The 23,557-nt window shown below is 32.2% G+C and overlaps 1 protein-coding gene and 1 long non-coding RNA gene across 2 annotated transcripts; one reads left to right on the top strand and one right to left on the bottom strand.

The window, feature by feature from the left end:
• Positions 1-2,290: 2,290 nt before the first annotated feature.
• On the bottom strand, positions 2,291-3,327 carry LOC123668619. The gene is made up of 2 exons (XR_006745606.1): positions 3,093-3,327; positions 2,291-2,561 (listed from the first exon to the last, which is right to left on the bottom strand). It is a non-coding gene; the product is annotated as an uncharacterized LOC123668619 (long non-coding RNA).
• Positions 3,328-15,009: 11,682 nt separating this feature from the next.
• LOC123668970 (acyl-coenzyme A thioesterase 13) lies at positions 15,010-17,398 on the top strand. Its single transcript, XM_045602657.1, has 3 exons — positions 15,010-15,173; positions 15,763-15,950; positions 16,760-17,398. Exons 1-3 carry the CDS (start codon positions 15,090-15,092, stop codon positions 16,914-16,916), a joined length of 429 nt encoding a protein of 142 aa, XP_045458613.1. The 5' UTR covers positions 15,010-15,089; the 3' UTR covers positions 16,917-17,398.
• The last annotated feature ends 6,159 nt before the right edge of the window (positions 17,399-23,557 follow it).

The raw sequence follows: 23,557 nt of genomic DNA, 5'->3' as shown, positions 1-23,557 counted from the left end.
ATAGGGCTGGTTTTGAGTGTTCCCCGGACTCTTGCAAATTTGCAAGGAAATCAACAACAAGTACACGGTGCGCTTGTTGATATGCGAGTACCGTAACCTATTGACGTATACAATACCGGGAGCAAAAGCATCGCCCACCCACGCTGTCCTTAAGAACTGTCTACCTTCCTTACCGGTCACGGGAACACAACTCTACTAGAGCATTATGTCAATATAATAAATCTAATACCTATATAAAATTCTCGGTGTTTGTAGTTAAACTCCTCCGAAACGGCTGGACCGATTCTCATGAAATTTTGTGTGCATATTGGGTAGGTCTGAGATTCGGCCAATATCTATTTTATATATTTTTAATAAGCATTAAATTAATATACAGTTGACTCTCGTTAATTCAAACCTGCGATAATTCGAACCTCTCTATAATTCAAAGTCATCACGAGTTCCCTACAAAATCTCTTTATATTTCGAACTAAATCAATACATTTTTATACTCTTGGTAATTTGAACGAAAAAACCACAGCTACGTAACAAAACGACGCGTTAATTCGAACTAATCGGCGTCAATCGGTGTCACTCGACAATTCAAAGTTGCAGAGAGAAAGAAACGGAAAGCTTGTGAGTACATTTCGAGACAAAAAAAGTCAAACTTGTACAAACATGTATCATCGTACACGAATCATTGTTTTTATTATGATTAGTTTGACACACAGTTACGCACGAATTGGTTTGTTTAGGTATGTTTCAGTTACTCTTTCGTTGTATACAGATTAAAAGTTTGTGTTAGTGGAGTCCTAAAAAGTATAAATGCTTGTCGAAGATGTTAATCGAAAAAGTAGAAGGAAATTGAGAAGTAGGGTGACTTTTATCATTGTTAAGGACTAGCAGTTCAAAAATTTGTATGTATTAATTGATCAACACTTAATAATTCGAAGCTTTGTTTATTTTCTCTCAATAATTTCGAACCATTTGACATTTGAAACACTCGATAATTCGTAAAATTTTTCGACTCCCGCGAGTTTCGAATTAACGAGAGTCGACTGAATAGGTATAAAACACCTAATATTTAGTAGTTTAACCGTAAAATAGTAGTATAAGATTACACCTTTTACAAAAATTAACTTACATCTTTTCAACAATTAATGATCTCTTAGATAATTAAAAAAATATTTTTTTTTTTTTTACTTATCTTCATTAGCGTTTTCGCTTTCAATTTTATTTAATTCTACCACTTAACATTTATGAAGATTAACGACATTTCTGTTCCACGGATGATATAAAATATATTACAACTCTGTACAGAGAGAATCTTAGTCGATTGAGATAAATGTTCATTTATTTACAATCTACAATGTAAATTACAGAAGAGTCCTTTTGGCACCTTAGATTTTTATGGGATATTTTAATTGCAGATAAATAACTTATCACCCAGCAATACACGTGTATCAATTAAAGAATTTTACCATGAATGGAATGATATATTAAATAATTATTTCATATTAAGTAATCTATGTAATTGATTATCAAAACTAATATCACAACTATTTCAAAATATGACATAAATAGTTTTTAATTTTTTTTTTCTCAGTTTAAAACAAAGAGAAAATGTTTTGTACACAAATAAATTAATTCATATCAAGTATACTGATTGCACAGCAAATTAACTATTCTTGCAGCGTGTTTCCTATTGACTATTTCAAAACAAACTTGACATAGGTAAAATGCTTTAAAATTTAAAATGACACGCTCAACTATATACTTTTGTATAGCATTATTTTTATAGGTGTCATCTCAGATTAATAAACAAAAGGCAGATGGAGCGTGTGCAACAAAAAGTATGAAGCCACTTTTTATTCATGTGTGCGTGGCGACTAGAAATGGCACTGTAGGAACACGTGCATCTATGTGTGTATAATGATACCATAAAAAGAAAAAACTCCCTGTATTTTTTAAAATGTCCTTTTCGACAATAGGTTCTAAAGTTTTATTTGGATACATGAATTTATAACTAAATAAATACTTTAATAATAATAATAATAATACTAATAAAGGTTTCGTTAAAAATAACGAAAGAAATAGGTAATATGTCAAGATTTTTATCACTAGCGGTCCGTCCACACTTTGCTTCGGGTATTAATTTTGTTTTTGTTTAATAAGGTTTAAATGGACTTTACAATGATTACAACTCTAGATAATAAAACTTTAGTGTTTTTCAGTAGTATCATATTTATTTCATTAGACAAATTAAAAAAAATACATAATTTAAAATATTTATTAATAATAATAATAATAATAATAATCATCATCATTTATTCACACACACACACATACATCGATATACAGACAACTTAAAGACTAGACCAAAAGATTAGATAGTATTACAAATAATTACATCGGAATATTTTTTTATCAACCTACGATATTTTTCGGTAAAGCATAAGCCATCCTCTTTAAAATGTAATGAACACACAACGCAAAATTTTGAAGCCTGCCAATTATTGTCTTGCCTGCTTTGGCGAATAATAGAAACCCATTCCTCGCGTAGAACAACATCTGTCGGCAATCTGCAAAAATCATTAAATAATAAAACTTGACACTGATTACAATATGTATTCTTTAAATATATCTAGCATCTTCCATTAATTCCACTAATATTATAATCTGGCTATTGCCCACAACTTAACAAAATATACCATATATGTAAATAACTTCATCATTATCATATATATATATATATATATATATATATATATAAGGAACTAAATTGATAACCATATACATTTTTATTTAAGTTCCTGCATTAGATATTAATGACCGAATCACAGTAAATGATAATAACAGATAAAAATACATCTAAATTCGGAATAACTATTTAGGCGTGATATTACGAGTGGAAATCGAACACACGTCCGTACATTTAAAAGTCAGTCTCACTAACGCCTAGACCATCAGGTAGTTTCCCCAATTGAAGGGAAAAACATTTCGCCGAACACTGGCAACACAGTTGAATTAATGTCGAGGTTTTGTGTTCCGAGATAACCATATAATTTATTGAGTGAATAAATAATAAAATCAATTAAATAATTTATAATTACCTGTGAAATGAAATTCCATCCTCTTTTTTTTATTTTTGGGAACAACTTTCACAATGTTTAATAACACAAGACGGCATTTTTTGACACAAAATAATGAATCACTCGAGATGTTTAAACAATACGACGCTATCTTTAGCACTGCTGCGACTTTGTATTCGCTTTTGATTTTGTATTCGCTTTGGTGGCTTCACTCGCATGTTCGGCGCGCTCCATCTGCCTTTTGTTTATTAATCTGTGGGTGTCATGGATCAAGTAATAGATAGCATTAATTTATAAATAATGCTTAGAGCGGAATACATAATTATATTATATTATTAATTATATAATACATACATATTTAATAATATGTCATTCATTATAATTTGCATTTACATTATTATAAAAAATATTAATTTGCTATTTTATCAAAAAAAAAACTTGATGCCTGATAAATAAAAAAAGCAAAGATTATTATAACAGAATTTACTCACAAATTCGATTCGTAAAAAAAATATCGATTTAAACTAAGTATATGCTTTATTGTTATAAACGTTTAGATAACATAGACACTGTTTCTGTTATAAATTAATATTATTATTTTACGGAGGTAGAGCATAGCAGGAAATATCCTGCTCTAAGTGTGAGTAGCCCAACTGAGGAAGTGCGTCGACCTTAAAAAGAATACAACAAATAATACTGCTTTCAAGTAGTGCGATGTTCTTGTGGTGAGTAAGATGACCAGAACTCCTGGAGTTGGGAGTTGGTTCGGCAACGCGCTTGCGATGCGTTTGGTGTTGCTAGAGTCTACAAGCTACGGTAAACGTTGACCATCAGGTGAGCCGTACGCTTATTATTGTTGAACTAGTTCTTTATAAAAAATCTTATTAACAAATATTTTTATTTTTAGTTTTATTTAGATATACAATATTCTATTTACACAAATATTCCTAATTAATCTTTGTGCCGTTTCCATTTGAAAGACCCAAGTGTTGAACCAGGAAGTAGCTGTGCTAAAAATTCTGAATGAGTTCACACACAGACACAAGAGAACTGGTGCATTTTTTAGCCCGGAGAATCGAAATTCAGTTTGACAGAGAAATGTGGTTAGTATTTTTGGCATCTTACCACGCGGACATGATTTATACCGAAATTATCAAAAAGCATAGTATGTAAAGTTTTGAAATAAATTGTTTAAAAAGAAAACATTTTAGAAATGCTGCAAGCATGTTGTTGTCAGAGGAAAAAGCGCGGGAACTTTGAAGTGAAAAGGCGGTCTTTTTTTTTCAAAAATATTTTATTAATTTTATAATTCATTCACTGGAGTTTTTTATAAATAAATACTTATAAATTAATCAAGAGATGGGGAGAAGTAAGAAAAGGAAAAAGAAGGAGGAAGGTAACGCTGAGGACGACTCGTTGAGCTCCGACTCCGAGTCCATAAAATCTGTTGAGCTAACAGACGCCGAAAGGTATGCCCCGTTTCGGGTAGCCGATTACGTGCGGCACTACCCTGAGAACGGGGGTAATTTTGACTATATTGTATTCCTGGAGAGTACAGAGGCTGACAAGCCAATCGGAACAAGAGACATGATGACACTCGCTAATAGCATAAAAAAATATAATAAAGGCGTGAAACAACTAAAACGCATTAATAAAAGTAAAGTTGGAGTTATCTTTGATAGACCTGCTTTTGCTAACGCGGTCTTAGGCAACAAAAAATATCTTGATGGGTACAAACTTAAAGCTTCCCTTCCGGCTGCCGCTACAGAGGTCACTGGGGTAATTTCTCATGTGCCTATAGAATTATCCAATAAAGAAATATATTCAGCTCTAACTAGCACGAAAAATATTATATCTATACGTAGATTTATGCGACGTGTAAGAGAAAATGGAGAAATAAAATTAATCCCCACAAAAACAATTTCTATAACCTTTTCCTGTCCCAATTTACCAGATAGTGTGGACCTCAACAGCTGGCGGTTCGAAGTACGGCAGTACATCCCGCCAGTAAAGCAGTGTCTAAAGTGTTTAAGATATGGTCATATTGCAAAATTCTGTAAAAATTCACAAAGATGCAGCATTTGTGGCGAAGGTCACAATTTTAAAGATTGTCAGACTCCTTATACTGCAGCCAGTTGCTGTCACTGCTCTGGCAATCACATTGCCATATCCCCTGCATGCCCTGTTAAAAAAGAAAAAATCCAGCTTAACAGAGATAAATTTCAGAAAAAAAGCTTTGTTGATGTTTTAAACAGCTCTCACTTTCCATCATTAAACAAAACTGATCAGTTCTTATCTCTTTTAAATTCCGAAATAATACTCAAATCTATTACAGAAGCTTTAGTAAAACTTATAACACTAAACAAAAATAATGAAATACCTATCTCTTCCCAAAATATTAAAAATGTCCTGCAAGATACATTAAAAAAGGTTACTAATAAATAATTTGTACTTTATGGATACTTTAAATATTGTGCAATGGAATGCTCAGAGTATTCTACACAATCAACATATTTTTAATTATTTCCTTTTGGACAAAAATATTCACATTGCGTTAATTTGTGAGACTTGGTTAAAGCCTTGTCAAAAATTTAAGATACGTCATTACAATGTAATTCGTCTTGATTCAGGAAACACCCACAATGGCGTAGCCATATTAATACATAGCTCTATTTCTTATTCTAAAATTGATACTTTTTATGATGACTCCATTCAAAATGTTGTTGTTCGTATAAAATACTCTAGCAACAAAGAACTTACTATCATAAGCTTTTACAGTCCAACTAATTGCAATCCTGCTTTTTCTAAATCTAAACTAGACAGGTTAATTAAAAGTTTACCAGAACCAATCTTCCTAGCAGGAGATTTTAATGGCCTAAACTCAGCCTGGGGCTGTTCTACTTCTAATTGTCGAGGCAAAGACATTTTAGAGTCTATCAATAACAATAATTTGGTTATACTTAATGACGGAAGTATGACCACTGTTGGTTCGCACATATGGAGACAGAATGCTCTTGACTTAACCATAGTATCACCTTCATTGGCTCTAGAGTGTGACTGGTCAGTACATGACGATCCCTTAGGCAGCTACCACTTTCCTGTAATCACAAAAATTTTACTTAATAACAATCATTACAATGCCACTCCTATTCCCAATAGTAGCTCACTACCCTGCTTCCCTAACCTGAACAACGTTGATTGGAACATTTATAATTTAAATGTCCAACTATTGCTCACTGAATTTTCTCTTGATACACAAGACCCCCTTCATAACTACACAAAATTTACAGATATTTTACACTCAGCACTGTGGAAATCATCTTCTATTTCTAAGCACTCTTTGGTTAATACAGCTTTATCTTCATGCTCTCCTTCTAACTTAAATAAAAAAAAAAAACTTCTTCCTTGGTGGAATTTCAATTGCACCAAAGCCGTATTAAATAGCAAAAACGCTTATTTGACTTTTAAATCTGATCCCACTGAGGCTAATTACATTAATTTTAAAAGACTACAAGCCACCAAAAAATATATTATCAGAAATGAGAGAAGAAACAGTTGGATAAAACTTTGTGAACAATTTAACAGATCGACTCCTATATCAGTCATTTGGACGTATATGCGAAAATTTAACAAAAGCTATTCTCCACCTTCCCATAACAACTCTGACTATTCTTGGATCTTTGATTTTCTCAAAAAATATACTCCAGATACTGTAGAGCCAGCCTTTAATCTTAATTCTTTCTGCCATATTCTTCCTAATCAAAATTTTATTATAAAATCTTTTACCATTGTCGAATTAAATTCTGCTATTTCATCCAGAAAAGACTCTACACCTGGCCTTGACTACATTTCATATAAAATGCTTAAACACCTGTCTTCTCAATCTAAACTAATTTTATTAAATATCCTGAATCTTCTTTGGGAGCATAATCTTATTCCTATGGATTGGAAGGTTGATTGTTTAGTACCTATCTTAAAACCCAACAAGGACAAGTTTAACTTTGATTCATATAGACCTATAGCATTGACTTCTTGCATGGGAAAAATATTTGAACAACTTTTAAAACAAAGATTGGAACATTTCATAGAGTCTAATCATATTTTACCTTCTAATCAGTTTGGTTTTAGAAGAGGCAGGTCTTCAAGGGAGAGCATTGCTCACTTACATCTTGATATTTATAATGCTATACAATCAAAGCAAGCTCTCGCTGGAGTTTTCTTCGATGTAGTTGGAGCCTTTAATAATGTTAACCATCATATTCTATCCACGGAATTAGCTGCGATTGGTTTACCTGTAAAAGTTATACAATGGATTTTTAATTTTTTGCACAGTAGGAAGGTATTTGTTAAGTATAATAATAGACTTATTGGTCCAAGGCTTTCCCATAAAGGTACATGTCAAGGTAGCATTTTGAGTCCATTGATTTTCACACTTTATATACATAGATTAAACTTAATTCTAGGCTCTCATATATACAATTTACAGTTTGCTGATGATTTGGTAGTCTATTGTTCTAGTAATAATATAACTACCCTAAATCTTAAGTTAAACGAAGCTTTAGTTAAATTAAATTCTTATTTTAATTATCTTGCATTGGACATTAGCTTTGAAAAGTCTAAAGTCATAGTTTTTAATAAAGTAGGGTCTGAAAGAATTAAAATAAACTATAATAATATATCTCTTCTTATCACAAATGAAGTTAAATTTTTAGGTGTTATATTCATGAATAACTTATCATGGAACAAATATGTAGACCACATAGTTGATAGAGCTCTTAAGGCTCTTAATATTTTAAAGTCTCTTGCAAAAACATATTGGGGTTCTGATCCAAAAATCCTTCTTACCCTATATAAATCTCTTGTACGCAGTCATTTTGAATATGGATTTCTATGTTTTTCTGCTAATGACAAGTTGGTTAACAAATTAAATATTATTCAAAATCACAGCCTGAGACTTATCACTGGCGCCATGAAAACAACCCCAATTAATTCGTTACAGGTCGAGTGCAACATTTCCCCTTTACACCTTAGATTTAAATATTTGAAATACTGTTTTTTGCTAAAACTGTTTTCCATTAGTAATCATCCTCTAATTAAAAAGCTTAATTACTTACATAGTAAATATCCTGTAAATGCTCCATTAACTTCTAATAACCCATTTATTCTCTTCGAATATTCATTCATGTTAAATCTAAATAACCAACACAAAATACACAGTTCTAGCAATTGGATGTGTTACGAAAAGGAGTTTGACTGTCTTATTAATCAAATCGATATTATTATTGACCATAAGCTAAAAGAGCGCCAGGAAGTTTACAACCTCATAGCACAATACTCTGATAAGTTCAAACAAGTTTACACAGATGGATCAAAAAATGATATAAATGTTTCCATGGCCTATTATGTACCTCATCTGAAGTTTGGCCAAGGCGTCAGATTGAAAAAGGAGATATCAATATTTACAGCTGAAGCTCTAGCAATTACTGCTGCCCTAGAATTCATTAAAAAACAAACTAATCAATATTGGCTGATCATTACTGACAGTATGAGCGTTCTAAAGGCTTTAGATAATTATCAATTCAGTGCTAATACAAACTTCATCATTTTAGAAATAAGACATCTCCTTTATCAACTATCCAGAAGAAACTACAACATCAAATTATTGTGGACACCTTCACATATAGGAGTAAGGGGAAATGAACATGTGGACTTTCTGGCACGTTCAATTGTTGACAGTGACAGCGGCAGCCCTGTTGATGAGAATGTTGCCGTACCATACACTGATCTATTAGTTGCTATTAAATCAAAAATCCTATCTGATTGGCGTGATCTTTGGCGACAAACCTTGTTAAGAAAAGGATCTTGGTATGCCCAGATAAATCAAGATATTGGAAAAAGTCCTTGGTTTACTAAATCGCATCAACATAGAAGCAGAAAATATTATACAATACTATGCCGCTTGAGATTTGGACATTGCAGATTTAATGCACATTTGAATCGTATGCGTATCATCTCATCGCCCGTTTGCCCACATTGCACCAACAACTCTACACAGTCTTTAGATCACATATTTTTTGAATGCTCCGCTTTTAATCTGGAACGCCTCTTATTTATAGCCAACTTGTTATCAACTTCTGGACCAAAAAATGTCCCGCGCAATACACAAGATTTATTGACTAATTTGGATAACTATACTAGTATATTTGAATTTATTTGCAATACTATCAATGATATTTGAAACAGGATCAGGACCTTCATTCATCGGATGTGAAATTTTATTTTGATATTTCAGGCTTCGGCCTATTACAGACTTGGTTTCGACCTCGCCTATCACTTATAGACAAAGAAGAGTAGACGAAAATATGAAATTTCAGACTTGGTTTCGGCCTTACTCTACCAGTCATCGAATCAGAAGAACAATAAAGTTACTTCAGACTTGGCTCCGGCCTTTTGATATATCAGAACGAAACTTACAAATTCAGACTAGGCTGTATGGATTATAGTCCTTTGCCTTTCCCTATTGGGGATAAATTTTAAAACAACAACAACATGTTGTTGTCAATTGTCACTCTAATATTGACATTTTGTTACGTCACGTGTCAAAGAGTAACGTAAACATTGAGGGAAAAAAGCGCGGGAACTTTGAAGTGAAAAGGCGGTCTTTTTTTTTCAAAAATATTTTATTAATTTTATAATTCATTCACTGGAGTTTTTTATAAATAAATACTTATAAATTAATCAAGAGATGGGGAGAAGTAAGAAAAGGAAAAAGAAGGAGGAAGGTAACGCAGAGGACGACTCGTTGAGCTCCGACTCCGAGTCCATAAAATCTGTTGAGCTAACAGACGCCGAAAGGTATGCCCCGTTTCGGGTAGCCGATTACGTGCGGCACTACCCTGAGAACGGGGGTAATTTTGACTATATTGTATTCCTGGAGAGTACAGAGGCTGACAAGCCAATCGGAACAAGAGACATGATGACACTCGCTAATAGCATAAAAAAATATAATAAAGGCGTGAAACAACTAAAACGCATTAATAAAAGTAAAGTTGGAGTTATCTTTGATAGACCTGCTTTTGCTAACGCGGTCTTAGGCAACAAAAAATATCTTGATGGGTACAAACTTAAAGCTTCCCTTCCGGCTGCCGCTACAGAGGTCACTGGGGTAATTTCTCATGTGCCTATAGAATTATCCAATAAAGAAATATATTCAGCTCTAACTAGCACGAAAAATATTATATCTATACGAAGATTTATGCGACGTGTAAGAGAAAATGGAGAAATAAAATTAATCCCCACAAAAACAATTTCTATAACCTTTTCCTGTCCCAATTTACCAGATAGTGTGGACCTCAACAGCTGGCGGTTCGAAGTACGGCAGTACATCCCGCCAGTAAAGCAGTGTCTAAAGTGTTTAAGGTATGGTCATATTGCAAAATTCTGTAAAAATTCACAAAGATGCAGCATTTGTGGCGAAGGTCACAATTTTAAAGATTGTCAGACTCCTTATACTGCAGCCAGTTGCTGTCACTGCTCTGGCAATCACATTGCCATATCCCCTGCATGCCCTGTTAAAAAAGAAAAAATCCAGCTTAACAGAGATAAATTTCAGAAAAAAAGCTTTGTTGATGTTTTAAACAGCTCTCACTTTCCATCATTAAACAAAACTGATCAGTTCTTATCTCTTTTAAATTCCGAAATAATACTCAAATCTATTACAGAAGCTTTAGTAAAACTTATAACACTAAACAAAAATAATGAAATACCTATCTCTTCCCAAAATATTAAAAATGTCCTGCAAGATACATTAAAAAAGGTTACTAATAAATAATTTGTACTTTATGGATACTTTAAATATTGTGCAATGGAATGCTCAGAGTATTCTACACAATCAACATATTTTTAATTATTTCCTTTTGGACAAAAATATTCACATTGCGTTAATTTGTGAGACTTGGTTAAAGCCTTGTCAAAAATTTAAGATACGTCATTACAATGTAATTCGTCTTGATTCAGGAAACACCCACAATGGCGTAGCCATATTAATACATAGCTCTATTTCTTATTCTAAAATTGATACTTTTTATGATGACTCCATTCAAAATGTTGTTGTTCGTATAAAATACTCTAGCAACAAAGAACTTACTATCATAAGCTTTTACAGTCCAACTAATTGCAATCCTGCTTTTTCTAAATCTAAACTAGACAGGTTAATTAAAAGTTTACCAGAACCAATCTTCCTAGCAGGAGATTTTAATGGCCTAAACTCAGCCTGGGGCTGTTCTACTTCTAATTGTCGAGGCAAAGACATTTTAGAGTCTATCAATAACAATAATTTGGTTATACTTAATGACGGAAGTATGACCACTGTTGGTTCGCACATATGGAGACAGAATGCTCTTGACTTAACCATAGTATCACCTTCATTGGCTCTAGAGTGTGACTGGTCAGTACATGACGATCCCTTAGGCAGCTACCACTTTCCTGTAATCACAAAAATTTTACTTAATAACAATCATTACAATGCCACTCCTATTCCCAATAGTAGCTCACTACCCTGCTTCCCTAACCTGAACAACGTTGATTGGAACATTTATAATTTAAAAGTCCAACTATTGCTCACTGAATTTTCTCTTGATACACAAGACCCCCTTCATAACTACACAAAATTTACAGATATTTTACACTCAGCACTGTGGAAATCATCTTCTATTTCTAAGCACTCTTTGGTTAATACAGCTTTATCTTCATGCTCTCCTTCTAACTTAAATAAAAAAAAAAAACTTCTTCCTTGGTGGAATTTCAATTGCACCAAAGCCGTATTAAATAGCAAAAACGCTTATTTGACTTTTAAATCTGATCCCACTGAGGCTAATTACATTAATTTTAAAAGACTACAAGCCACCAAAAAATATATTATCAGAAATGAGAGAAGAAACAGTTGGATAAAACTTTGTGAACAATTTAACAGATCGACTCCTATATCAGTCATTTGGACGTATATGCGAAAATTTAACAAAAGCTATTCTCCACCTTCCCATAACAACTCTGACTATTCTTGGATCTTTGATTTTCTCAAAAAATATACTCCAGATACTGTAGAGCCAGCCTTTAATCTTAATTCTTTCTGCCATATTCTTCCTAATCAAAATTTTATTATAAAATCTTTTACCATTGTCGAATTAAATTCTGCTATTTCATCCAGAAAAGACTCTACACCTGGCCTTGACTACATTTCATATAAAATGCTTAAACACCTGTCTTCTCAATCTAAACTAATTTTATTAAATATCCTGAATCTTCTTTGGGAGCATAATCTTATTCCTATGGATTGGAAGGTTGATTGTTTAGTACCTATCTTAAAACCCAACAAGGACAAGTTTAACTTTGATTCATATAGACCTATAGCATTGACTTCTTGCATGGGAAAAATATTTGAACAACTTTTAAAACAAAGATTGGAACATTTCATAGAGTCTAATCATATTTTACCTTCTAATCAGTTTGGTTTTAGAAGAGGCAGGTCTTCAAGGGAGAGCATTGCTCACTTACATCTTGATATTTATAATGCTATACAATCAAAGCAAGCTCTCGCTGGAGTTTTCTTCGATGTAGTTGGAGCCTTTAATAATGTTAACCATCATATTCTATCCACGGAATTAGCTGCGATTGGTTTACCTGTAAAAGTTATACAATGGATTTTTAATTTTTTGCACAGTAGGAAGGTATTTGTTAAGTATAATAATAGACTTATTGGTCCAAGGCTTTCTCATAAAGGTACATGTCAAGGTAGCATTTTGAGTCCATTGATTTTCACACTTTATATACATAGATTAAACTTAATTCTAGGCTCTCATATATACAATTTACAGTTTGCTGATGATTTGGTAGTCTATTGTTCTAGTAATAATATAACTACCCTAAATCTTAAGTTAAACGAAGCTTTAGTTAAATTAAATTCTTATTTTAATTATCTTGCATTGGACATTAGCTTTGAAAAGTCTAAAGTCATAGTTTTTAATAAAGTAGGGTCTGAAAGAATTAAAATAAACTATAATAATATATCTCTTCTTATCACAAATGAAGTTAAATTTTTAGGTGTTATATTCATGAATAACTTATCATGGAACAAATATGTAGACCACATAGTTGATAGAGCTCTTAAGGCTCTTAATATTTTAAAGTCTCTTGCAAAAACATATTGGGGTTCTGATCCAAAAATCCTTCTTACCCTATATAAATCTCTTGTACGCAGTCATTTTGAATATGGATTTCTATGTTTTTCTGCTAATGACAAGTTGGTTAACAAATTAAATATTATTCAAAATCACAGCCTGAGACTTATCACTGGCGCCATGAAAACAACCCCAATTAATTCGTTACAGGTCGAGTGCAACATTTCCCCTTTACACCTTAGATTTAAATATTTGAAATACTGTTTTTTGCTAAAACTGTTTTCCATTAGTAATCATCCTCTAATTAAAAAGCTTAATTACTTACATAGTAAATATCCTGTAAATGCTCCATTAACTTCTAATAACCCATTTATTCTCTTCGAATATTCATTCATGTTAAATCTAAATAACCAACACAAAATACACAGTTCTAGCAATTGGATGTGTTACGAAAAGGAGTTTGACTGTCTTATTAATCAAATCGATATTATTATTGACCATAAGCTAAAAGAGCGCCAGGAAGTTTACAACCTCATAGCACAATACTCTGATAAGTTCAAACAAGTTTACACAGATGGATCAAAAAATGATATAAATGTTTCCATGGCCTATTATGTACCTCATCTGAAGTTTGGCCAAGGCGTCAGATTGAAAAAGGAGATATCAATATTTACAGCTGAAGCTCTAGCAATTACTGCTGCCCTAGAATTCATTAAAAAACAAACTAATCAATATTGGCTGATCATTACTGACAGTATGAGCGTTCTAAAGGCTTTAGATAATTATCAATTCAGTGCTAATACAAACTTCATCATTTTAGAAATAAGACATCTCCTTTATCAACTATCCAGAAGAAACTACAACATCAAATTATTGTGGACACCTTCACATATAGGAGTAAGGGGAAATGAACATGTGGACTTTCTGGCACGTTCAATTGTTGACAGTGACAGCGGCAGCCCTGTTGATGAGAATGTTGCCGTACCATACACTGATCTATTAGTTGCTATTAAATCAAAAATCCTATCTGATTGGCGTGATCTTTGGCGACAAACCTTGTTAAGAAAAGGATCTTGGTATGCTCAGATAAATCAAGATATTGGAAAAAGTCCTTGGTTTACTAAATCGCATCAACATAGAAGCAGAAAATATTATACAATATTATGCCGCTTGAGATTTGGACATTGCAGATTTAATGCACATTTGAATCGTATGCGTATCATCTCATCGCCCGTTTGCCCACATTGCACCAACAACTCTACACAGTCTTTAGATCACATATTTTTTGAATGCTCCGCTTTTAATCTGGAACGCCTCTTATTTATAGCCAACTTGTTATCAACTTCTGGACCAAAAAATGTCCCGCGCAATACACAAGATTTATTGACTAATTTGGATAACTATACTAGTATATTTGAATTTATTTGCAATACTATCAATGATATTTGAAACAGGATCAGGACCTTCATTCATCGGATGTGAAATTTTATTTTGATATTTCAGGCTTCGGCCTATTACAGACTTGGTTTCGACCTCGCCTATCACTTATAGACAAAGAAGAGTAGACGAAAATATGAAATTTCAGACTTGGTTTCGGCCTTACTCTACCAGTCATCGAATCAGAAGAACAATAAAGTTACTTCAGACTTGGCTCCGGCCTTTTGATATATCAGAACGAAACTTACAAATTCAGACTAGGCTGTATGGATTATAGTCCTTTGCCTTTCCCTATTGGGGATAAATTTTAAAACAACAACGTAAACATTGAGGTTGATGTGAATTGAATTATGTATTATTTCATGATTATTTCATACAGTTTTATAACCTTAAATAACTTTCAAATATGAGTTCTAAAGCAGCAAAAGTTGCAGAGCTTTTTACCAAAACCATTGCTACAACAAAATGCTTTGATCAACACTTGAGAAAGGTAAATCATAGAATAAAAACAACATGTCTAAACTGATGTGAATATAATATAATTTCAATAATACTTAATAATATAAGTTACTAATTAAACTTTATAAGACATATTAAAACTTCTGTGATAATATCATGCTTATATAAGTTATAACCTAAGATTGACATTTGATATGTTCGAGATAATTTTAAATCAACAATAAAAAAAACGTTTAGTAACTTATATAATCACAGCAGTAGAACACTTTTTTTAAAAATATTTATGAAAACTTTGTGAGTAAATACTGGCCACTAATTTTGCAGCAAATTATATCTGAACATCTGTTCTTTTTCTTTTATAATGTTACGTGACATTGGCGAAATCATATGTGCTATTCGGTACTAGTGAAAGCCATTAACTATCAACTCAATTCAATTCAAATTCTTTTTTAATGTGTCTACATAGAAATTTTTCTCAAAATATTCTCAGAATCAGATTTTTTTTTTTGAGATCATGAGAGCTGTCCATAATCGTGCCATTAGCAAAGTCTGACACAGTAATAGTAAAATGGAAATCAATTCCAGTAATTTAGTATAGTATAATATAATTATACATACAGGTGAAGGTTTTATGCTGTGATAGTGGCCGAATGGTGTGTCAGTTTCAAGTTGGCCCAGAACATCTGAACCAACGTGGTACATTGCATGGAGGATTTATTGCTCATCTGGTAGATGCTGTATCAACATATGCTCTAACTGCTAACGAAAATGTTGAAACTAGAGGAGTTTCTGTTGATCTCAGTGTGAGGTATTTTTTACATTTATTGACTATTATCAATTTTTAAATATTTTAATGAAAACCTAAAATTTTAATTATTGTAGTAGGTAGTCAAATTTACTTTTTAATTGTCATTTAACAAGGCTAGGCTTTAGATTAGGAACCGTCATTTTAAAGTTAGATAGGTTAAGGTTAATTTTTTTTACGAAATTATGTCGATTAACGGTCAAATTTTGAACTTACATAATTTGACGGTTTTTAATCTAAAGCCTTACCTTTTACAATTATATTATTTATCACCATCATCATCATCATTTCAGCTTATTGCAGTTCACTGCTGGAGATAGGCCTTCAAAGTTCGCACAAAAATAGTGTGAGCTTATGTGTGTTGCCCATAGTCACCACACTGGGCAGGCGGGTTGGTGATCGCAAGGCTAGTTTTGTCGCACTTAAGACGCTGCTGCCCGTCTTCTGCCTGTGTATTTCAAAACCAGCAGTTGGATGGTTATCCTGCCATTGGTCGGCTTTATAAGTTCCAAGGTGGTAGTGGAACTTTGTTATCCCTTAGTCGCCTCTTACGACACCCACGGGAAGAACGAGGGTGGCTATCTTCTTTAATGCTGTAGCCACACAGCTAATTATTTATCATATTCATTTAAAAAAAAATTAATTATATGATGAAGCTATCACTGATTTAGAATGTAGATTCTGTCGGAAATAACAGATACCTAATTAACTGTCAATTATTATAAATGGATAAGATATATAGGTTGAATTTTTACTAATAGGATTTATACCAAATAATATATAGTTTATAAAATGAAGAAAATTTTTTTTAGTTATATGAATGCCGCCAAAGAAGGTGATAATGTTGAAGTGGAAGCGGTCACTAGAAAACTTGGTAAAAAAATTGCCTTCCTTGAAGTAGAAGTAAGAAATAAAGATAAAAATCAACTGTTAGCTACTGGAAGACATACGAAGTATGTAGGAATTTAAACAATTACCACATAGTAAAATGGAATTGTATTTTATTTATTGTAATTTATTTAAGTATAAAAAATAATTTTTAGTACAAATACAATGTTATTATTTAATAACATGGATTTGATTTCACATATTTTATATCTCTGAATATACTATTGTCATATCTACTTTTATCTCAAATGAATTGTGTAAGTATGAATTTTACTTTATTTCTCAAAATTTCATTACTATTTGTATTATTATTAACTGTTTAACTATTTATATAAAAATATTTTAAAAAATACTATAAATAATTTTGCTTTTCTTTGTACTTCAAATTAAGATAATATAATGAAATCAAAGAACAATCTATCCTTTACTAAATTTAATCAAGTGCTATATATCTGAATATCATTACTTTTAATTTGATACTTTTATATGAGAATCTTTTCAGACAAACTAGAAATCTAGGATGTAGATAAAATAAAGACGTAAGGAGTGGAAATGAAAAATAATATCTTTTTTAAATATTTTATTTCTAACCATACACACCAAAACAAAGAATGCTTAGATTATTTAAAGTAAAAGAAACCGCACAGAAACCTAGGTACTTATTAATTTAATAAAGTTGGAGTCTGTTCGCCTGTGTGTGTTATGTGTGTATGTATTTGCTTGTGTGTATATATTTGCTTGTGTGTATGTGTGCGTTAGTGTGTCTGTATCTGTGTGTTTTTTCCCAGAGTTATGGCCTAAAACCTCTGGCGTCAACCTCCTATTTCCTCACGGAACCGCCGCTAGACATTACTTTGTGGAGGGAAGCTCTAGCTACTGCTCTTCCGTCATGCTAATGTCACGCGCTATGTTTTCCGACCGTTTTCTTTCCAACCGACGAAGTTCCTGAAGAACTTCCGTCGCAAAACGCTTGTTGCCTGCCATGCTGCATCCGACGAAAGCATAGTTTCTATCAAAGACTCTGTCTGAATTTTCTTTGCAAAGTACTCTGTCCAGGTACTGCGTAACAAATCGAAACGAGAATCAGTAAAGAACACATGCTCTGCATCTTCACTAACTCCTGGGCAGGACGGGTTACGGTGGTAAAAGGCTTTCCGTTCCACGGCTAGTACTTCAATTGGCAGCATCCCGACAATGACATTCACAGCGTCTTCAGACACTGTGCTAAAAGCACTGGCAATTCTTAAAGCACTCGGCCTATATACTGGCGCTATTCTTCTTCGTGCTTCCTGTATATTAAGCGCATCGGTGCAGATGGGGACACCGTGTGTATGTTGCGATTGTGTGTATGTGTGCGTTTGTGTATGTGTGCGTTTGTGTATGTGTGCGTTTGTGTGTATGTGCACGTTTGTGTGTATGTGTACGTTTGTGTGTATGTGTGCGTTTGTGTGTATGTGTGCGTTTTTGTGTATGTGTGCGATTGTGTGTATGTGTGCGATTGTGTGTATGTGTGCGATTGTGTGTATGGGTGCGTTTGTGTGCAAGTGTGCGTTTGTGTGTATGTGTGGGTATGCGTGCGTTTGTGTGTATGTGTGCGATTGTGTATGTGTGCGTTAGTGTGTCTGTGATTGTGTGTGTCTGTGAGTGTGTGTCTTTGAGTGTGTGTGTCTGTGAGTGTGTGTGTCTGTGAGTGTGTGTCTGTGAGTGTGTGTGTCTGTGAGTGTGTGTGTGTCTGTCTGTGTGTGTGTGTGTGTGTCTGTGAGTGTGTGTGTGTCTGTGAGTGTGTGTGTGTCTGTGAGTGTGTGTGTGTCTGTGAGTGCGTGTGTCTGTGATTGTGTGTTTGTCTGTGAGTGTGCGTGTGTCTGTGAGTGTGTGTGTGTGTGTGTGTTTGAGAGAGAGAGAGAGAGAGTGTGTGTGTGTGTGTGTCTGTGTCTCTCTACCTTTATCTTGTCCTTATTAGCCGTAGTCTTGATTAACTTCGTAAACAAAAATTTCATTGTGGTTACTTGTACTATACGTATAACTAAATATTTTCAATAATGCCGTAGTAACTTTTTATACACCACTGATGTAGTGGGATTTATGTGTAGGTACCATACAAATAACAACAACGCTAAAATATACCTAGCATTTTATTTATAAATGCATTCAAGCTACGCTATCAATAGCATTAAAATAAAAAGGAGCTTAATCACATTTTATTTCAATAAAAAACTCATTGGTACTCTATTTAAATTTGTATTAAATTTTGAATAAACTAATTTCCTTAATAAGTAAATAATAATAATTATAATAAAATTGCAACACAATCAATAAATGCTTCTAGAGTAGAGAACGACTATTCTCATTTAAAGTTATCCTCTTTTTTAACTGATAAATTAACATTCTTATGAAGAAGGATGTGTACCTTGCAAACAGTAAAAACAAATAAATAAAAATTTAAAATATATTAAAAAGTATCGTCTCCTATCGTATAGAATCGAGTTATTAAAAAATTACTACGGCAATTCCAAGAACCAATGCTGTAACTAAAATTATTTTTGTACTACTAGAACATTCCTGTACGTGCCATTTTCATATAACAATCCAATAATATTCACGTGAAATTACTTTCATAGCACATTCTCAGAGGTCGTAAAATTCATTTTCATTAGTCACAGTCTTATTTTCAGCAGCAATCTTTATTGAAAATAGTTCAAATGTGTGATGTTCTAGTTATACGAGTAGTAGTATGATTAACATAACAACCTCAATTATGATAATATTAGAGACAATCGCAAACAATACGTTATTGACTAACGACTATTAATTACAGGCTTATTAATTCTCGTATTATGATTATTAAGTACAATTTTACTAATGAGGGTATTGGGTGTTACACACTGAATGCGGAGCGTCGCAATGGGTTGTGACACTAAGCTGCGATAAAGCGTGTTGCAAGTAAAGATTATTATTGGAATTCGGTAAAAATCGTTAATCGTGGTCGCTTCTCCGAACCGCAACGTGTTCCATGTGTCCCGCCGTTTATACCGACACAAAGTTTATTTTAACCAACCGGTCAAACGTTATCTAATTTGAATAACATTTATTATACGAGTTGTCTATATAACAATATTTTTATAAATGACATGGGCTTGATCTAAACTTGCTACTAGTTAAAATGGCTAAAGTCTAGTTCCTACATACAAAAAAACGAATTCACGAACATTTCAAAAGAGACGTTATAAATTTAACGTTGTATAATTAAAGCTAATGGTTTTTACAATGTGAATCGTTTTTATATTATAGGAACATGACGTGATGAACATAGTGTGTCAACCAAATGGTACACGGTACAAGTTCTACAATTAATAAATATAAATAAATAGCAGATTCGAAATATCAACAAACTATATTTTCGAACTTATTTCGTAATTTTTTATAACTATAGATAAAGTTGTATATAGAGCGTCCCCAACAACATCTTGTTTGCGATAAAACTTATCACTATACTGAACATTTTGAGAATATTCTATTACCTTCAATAGAATTTACAAATAATATTCATTGACATAATTTTTACAAGAATAATATTAATACGTAGAAAAATAATTATTATGATATTTGATACTGTTTTTACTTCGTGAGCTAATGTAGCCAAAGCGAAATTAAACAAAATATTCGTTGTTTGTATTAATTTTCATTTACAACATGTGTAGGTATTTCTATTGAAACGTTAGAGAATATTTATTTATATAACTAAACATTCACATAACCATATTTATAGTTATAACATTACGAGCGCCCCAAATGTAGGATTAGTCAAAGTGAAAATAAATAGAAATGTGAGATTGTATAAAGCCATACATAAGCCATAAAGATGATGTTTTAAATTTTCTTGTGACATCGTTAATACAATAGTTTTCATTAAATTAAAGAATTTAAAATAAACTTAAAATCCTGTTCACTTAATAGGTTTTAAAATACTTTACAAAATTATTTCATACTAATGTTGTTAGTATTTTACAGAACCCCAAGAGACTGGCTGTCATTACTTTAGTCGGCTTTCAGACGATAGAATACCAGGCATGGATAAATTCGAAAAAAAATGTAAATGATATTTTTATCGAAAGGTTATTTGTAATTTATAAGGAAATACATAATTGCATCTGTTCACAATCGAAAAAAAAATGGCGACTTCCATTACATCGACAAGTACCTAATACAATGTAGGTAGACGAAAAACTAGTCAAGTGAATACGCGTTGTCAAAGATTATTCAAATAAGTAGTTATTAGATCTCGATCAAATTTAAATAGAACCAAAAAACAAGATTTATCAAAATTGGTACACCCAGTAAAAAGTTATGAGGTATAATACAACGTACGTCGGCGAAAAATTATCAAGTAAATACGCATTATTAGATATAACTCCACGACCACGTGACAAGCACTACTTTTCGATTAAAAAAAGGATACGTCCAAATCGGTCTGCCCAATAAAAATTTCTGAAAGCGGTCAAAAAGAAATAAAGTAATTTAAAAGTATCTTGGAGTCGTTAATTATTTCCCATAACCGGTAAAACTAAGTATTTAGGGCGCTCTTAAGTACTAATCCATTACACCTTTAGAAGTTTTTATTTTAAACAAGTGATAGCTTGGTGTGGAATGCTTAGATCATGGGCGTACTCGGGAAGGGTTGGGAAATATTAAAGATCTGATACTACGAAAATCTTTTAAATTAACACACAATCAATAACTTTGACAGATCTAAAAAAGATAAAATACAATTTTCCTTAAAGGTAGTAGCCCCTTCCCAAAAGCAATAGCTGAGTAAGTCCATGACTGAGTGACTGACTTAACAAGAAATAACTAAAAACGCGATTAATTATCATTAATATAATATATAATTAATTAATGATGAATATGAATAAAAATAATATCAAAGTCTCTCTCTTAAATTATCAGCGACAACCTCCGAAATGCAATTTTAGACAAATAACAAAAAACTGCTTCGTCGGTAAATAGATTTTAGTTGTTTAATTGACTAACCAAATACACAATATAGTTTGTTGCCCGGTTACTATTTAAAAAGCGATACGTTTTGTTTTTTGTCAAAACGAATTGTTTTTTGAATATAGACATCGGGATTAAATATTTGTTATAAATACCGCAGATCCATTATTAACAATAAATTAAAACTCATCTATAAATCCTTATACCTCCTTTGAGGACGATGAGCTTTTCTCGTGACGCTTCGGTAAAATACTTTTAGACGTAACCATGTGACGCTTGTGAGTTTAAATTTTTTCATTTAAAATAATTATATAAAGATCTTAATTATTAAAATGATAATTTTATTTAAAAAAAAGCACAACTAAATTGTGTTTAAATTGCATTTGTTTGAGTAAATGTAGCTTTTTTTATATATTATTAAAAATCTTTGTCTTATTTTAACATTGATTGCAATGGGGTAACGTAGAATGCAATTTCTTGCTCTCTCACATAATGCTTACTGAGGTCAGATAGCAATCACTGTTTGCTTTTCACTTGCATGAATTGCTTCTGAGAGAAACTACATCAACGCTCCCTTGATATCTGTTTACCATTATTATTATACAAGTTAATATTATTGATATAATGGTTAGAGATGATACCTACAATCAAAGCAGTTACATGACTAACGATTTACATTTAGATGTAATATACATAATAATAGGGTTACGTGAAATATTTTCAATAACCTATCACTATTAACTACCTTAACTAACACAGCTATCGCGAAATCCTTTCAAAGCGTATCAATAAAATTAGCGGTTAATAGTAATCGAGATATTAAACAAGGGTAGCGCAGTCTCATCCAGCTTACTTCTATAAATATTACATAAACAGCAAAAACATTTAAGTGCAATTTATAATCGCATAAATTTCATCCAAACTCGAAAAATACTCAGTCCTTATAGACACATTCTTAATTCGACACACTGACCCCGCATTATTCCATTAGGACGGATCTCGACCTATCTCCCTATGTAAACACATGCCACGATACCCTTAAGAAACTATTATTTTAAACGCAAATAGCATTAATACTTAGAAACTTAATTTATCAAGTGATTAATGACGTAGCAAACTTAAATGTAGTAATGGCACAGAATGTTATTCAATATTATACTTAAAACGAATTGTTGCAAATAAATATTATTGGAACTGAATCACAATACGTATATTGTCAAATTTCTAACTCTTACGACTAGATTATGTTGTATATAGACACCTAACACTGAAATGTAACGTGTATTTTATTTCTGTGGTTAGCCTTGAATAATGGACATGTTTCCATTATTAAAATAGGATTTAACAAGTACAGACATAGGTACAACTGACTTACGCCTTGCAGTGATAGGTAAAAAATTACTAAAAAATAAATAACTGGTCAACTTAAATAAAACGCAGAGCATAAAATAAAATATTAATTTAGTGGAATTGAAATAAATTCTTAATTCTTAATTAGTTGGACCACATAGAGAAGACTTACGATTATGTCGGAGAAATCTATATTAATATACGAATGTATAGGGAAGGTTTTTTTTTTTTGTTTTTTTTAATTTTTTTTTACAAATACATATATTTTTAAATTGGTGTACACATATTTTTTTTGTCGTTTTTCTGATATTTTGACTAACATCAAAATAACTTGTTTTTGTGCTTTTTCTTTACGTATTTTTTTGTTTTTTTTTTTTTGC

This window comes from Melitaea cinxia, chromosome Z, assembly GCF_905220565.1.
Source record: "Melitaea cinxia chromosome Z, ilMelCinx1.1, whole genome shotgun sequence".
NCBI lineage: Eukaryota > Metazoa > Arthropoda > Insecta > Lepidoptera > Nymphalidae > Melitaea > Melitaea cinxia.
This window is presented reverse-complemented; position numbering and strand designations above follow the sequence as displayed.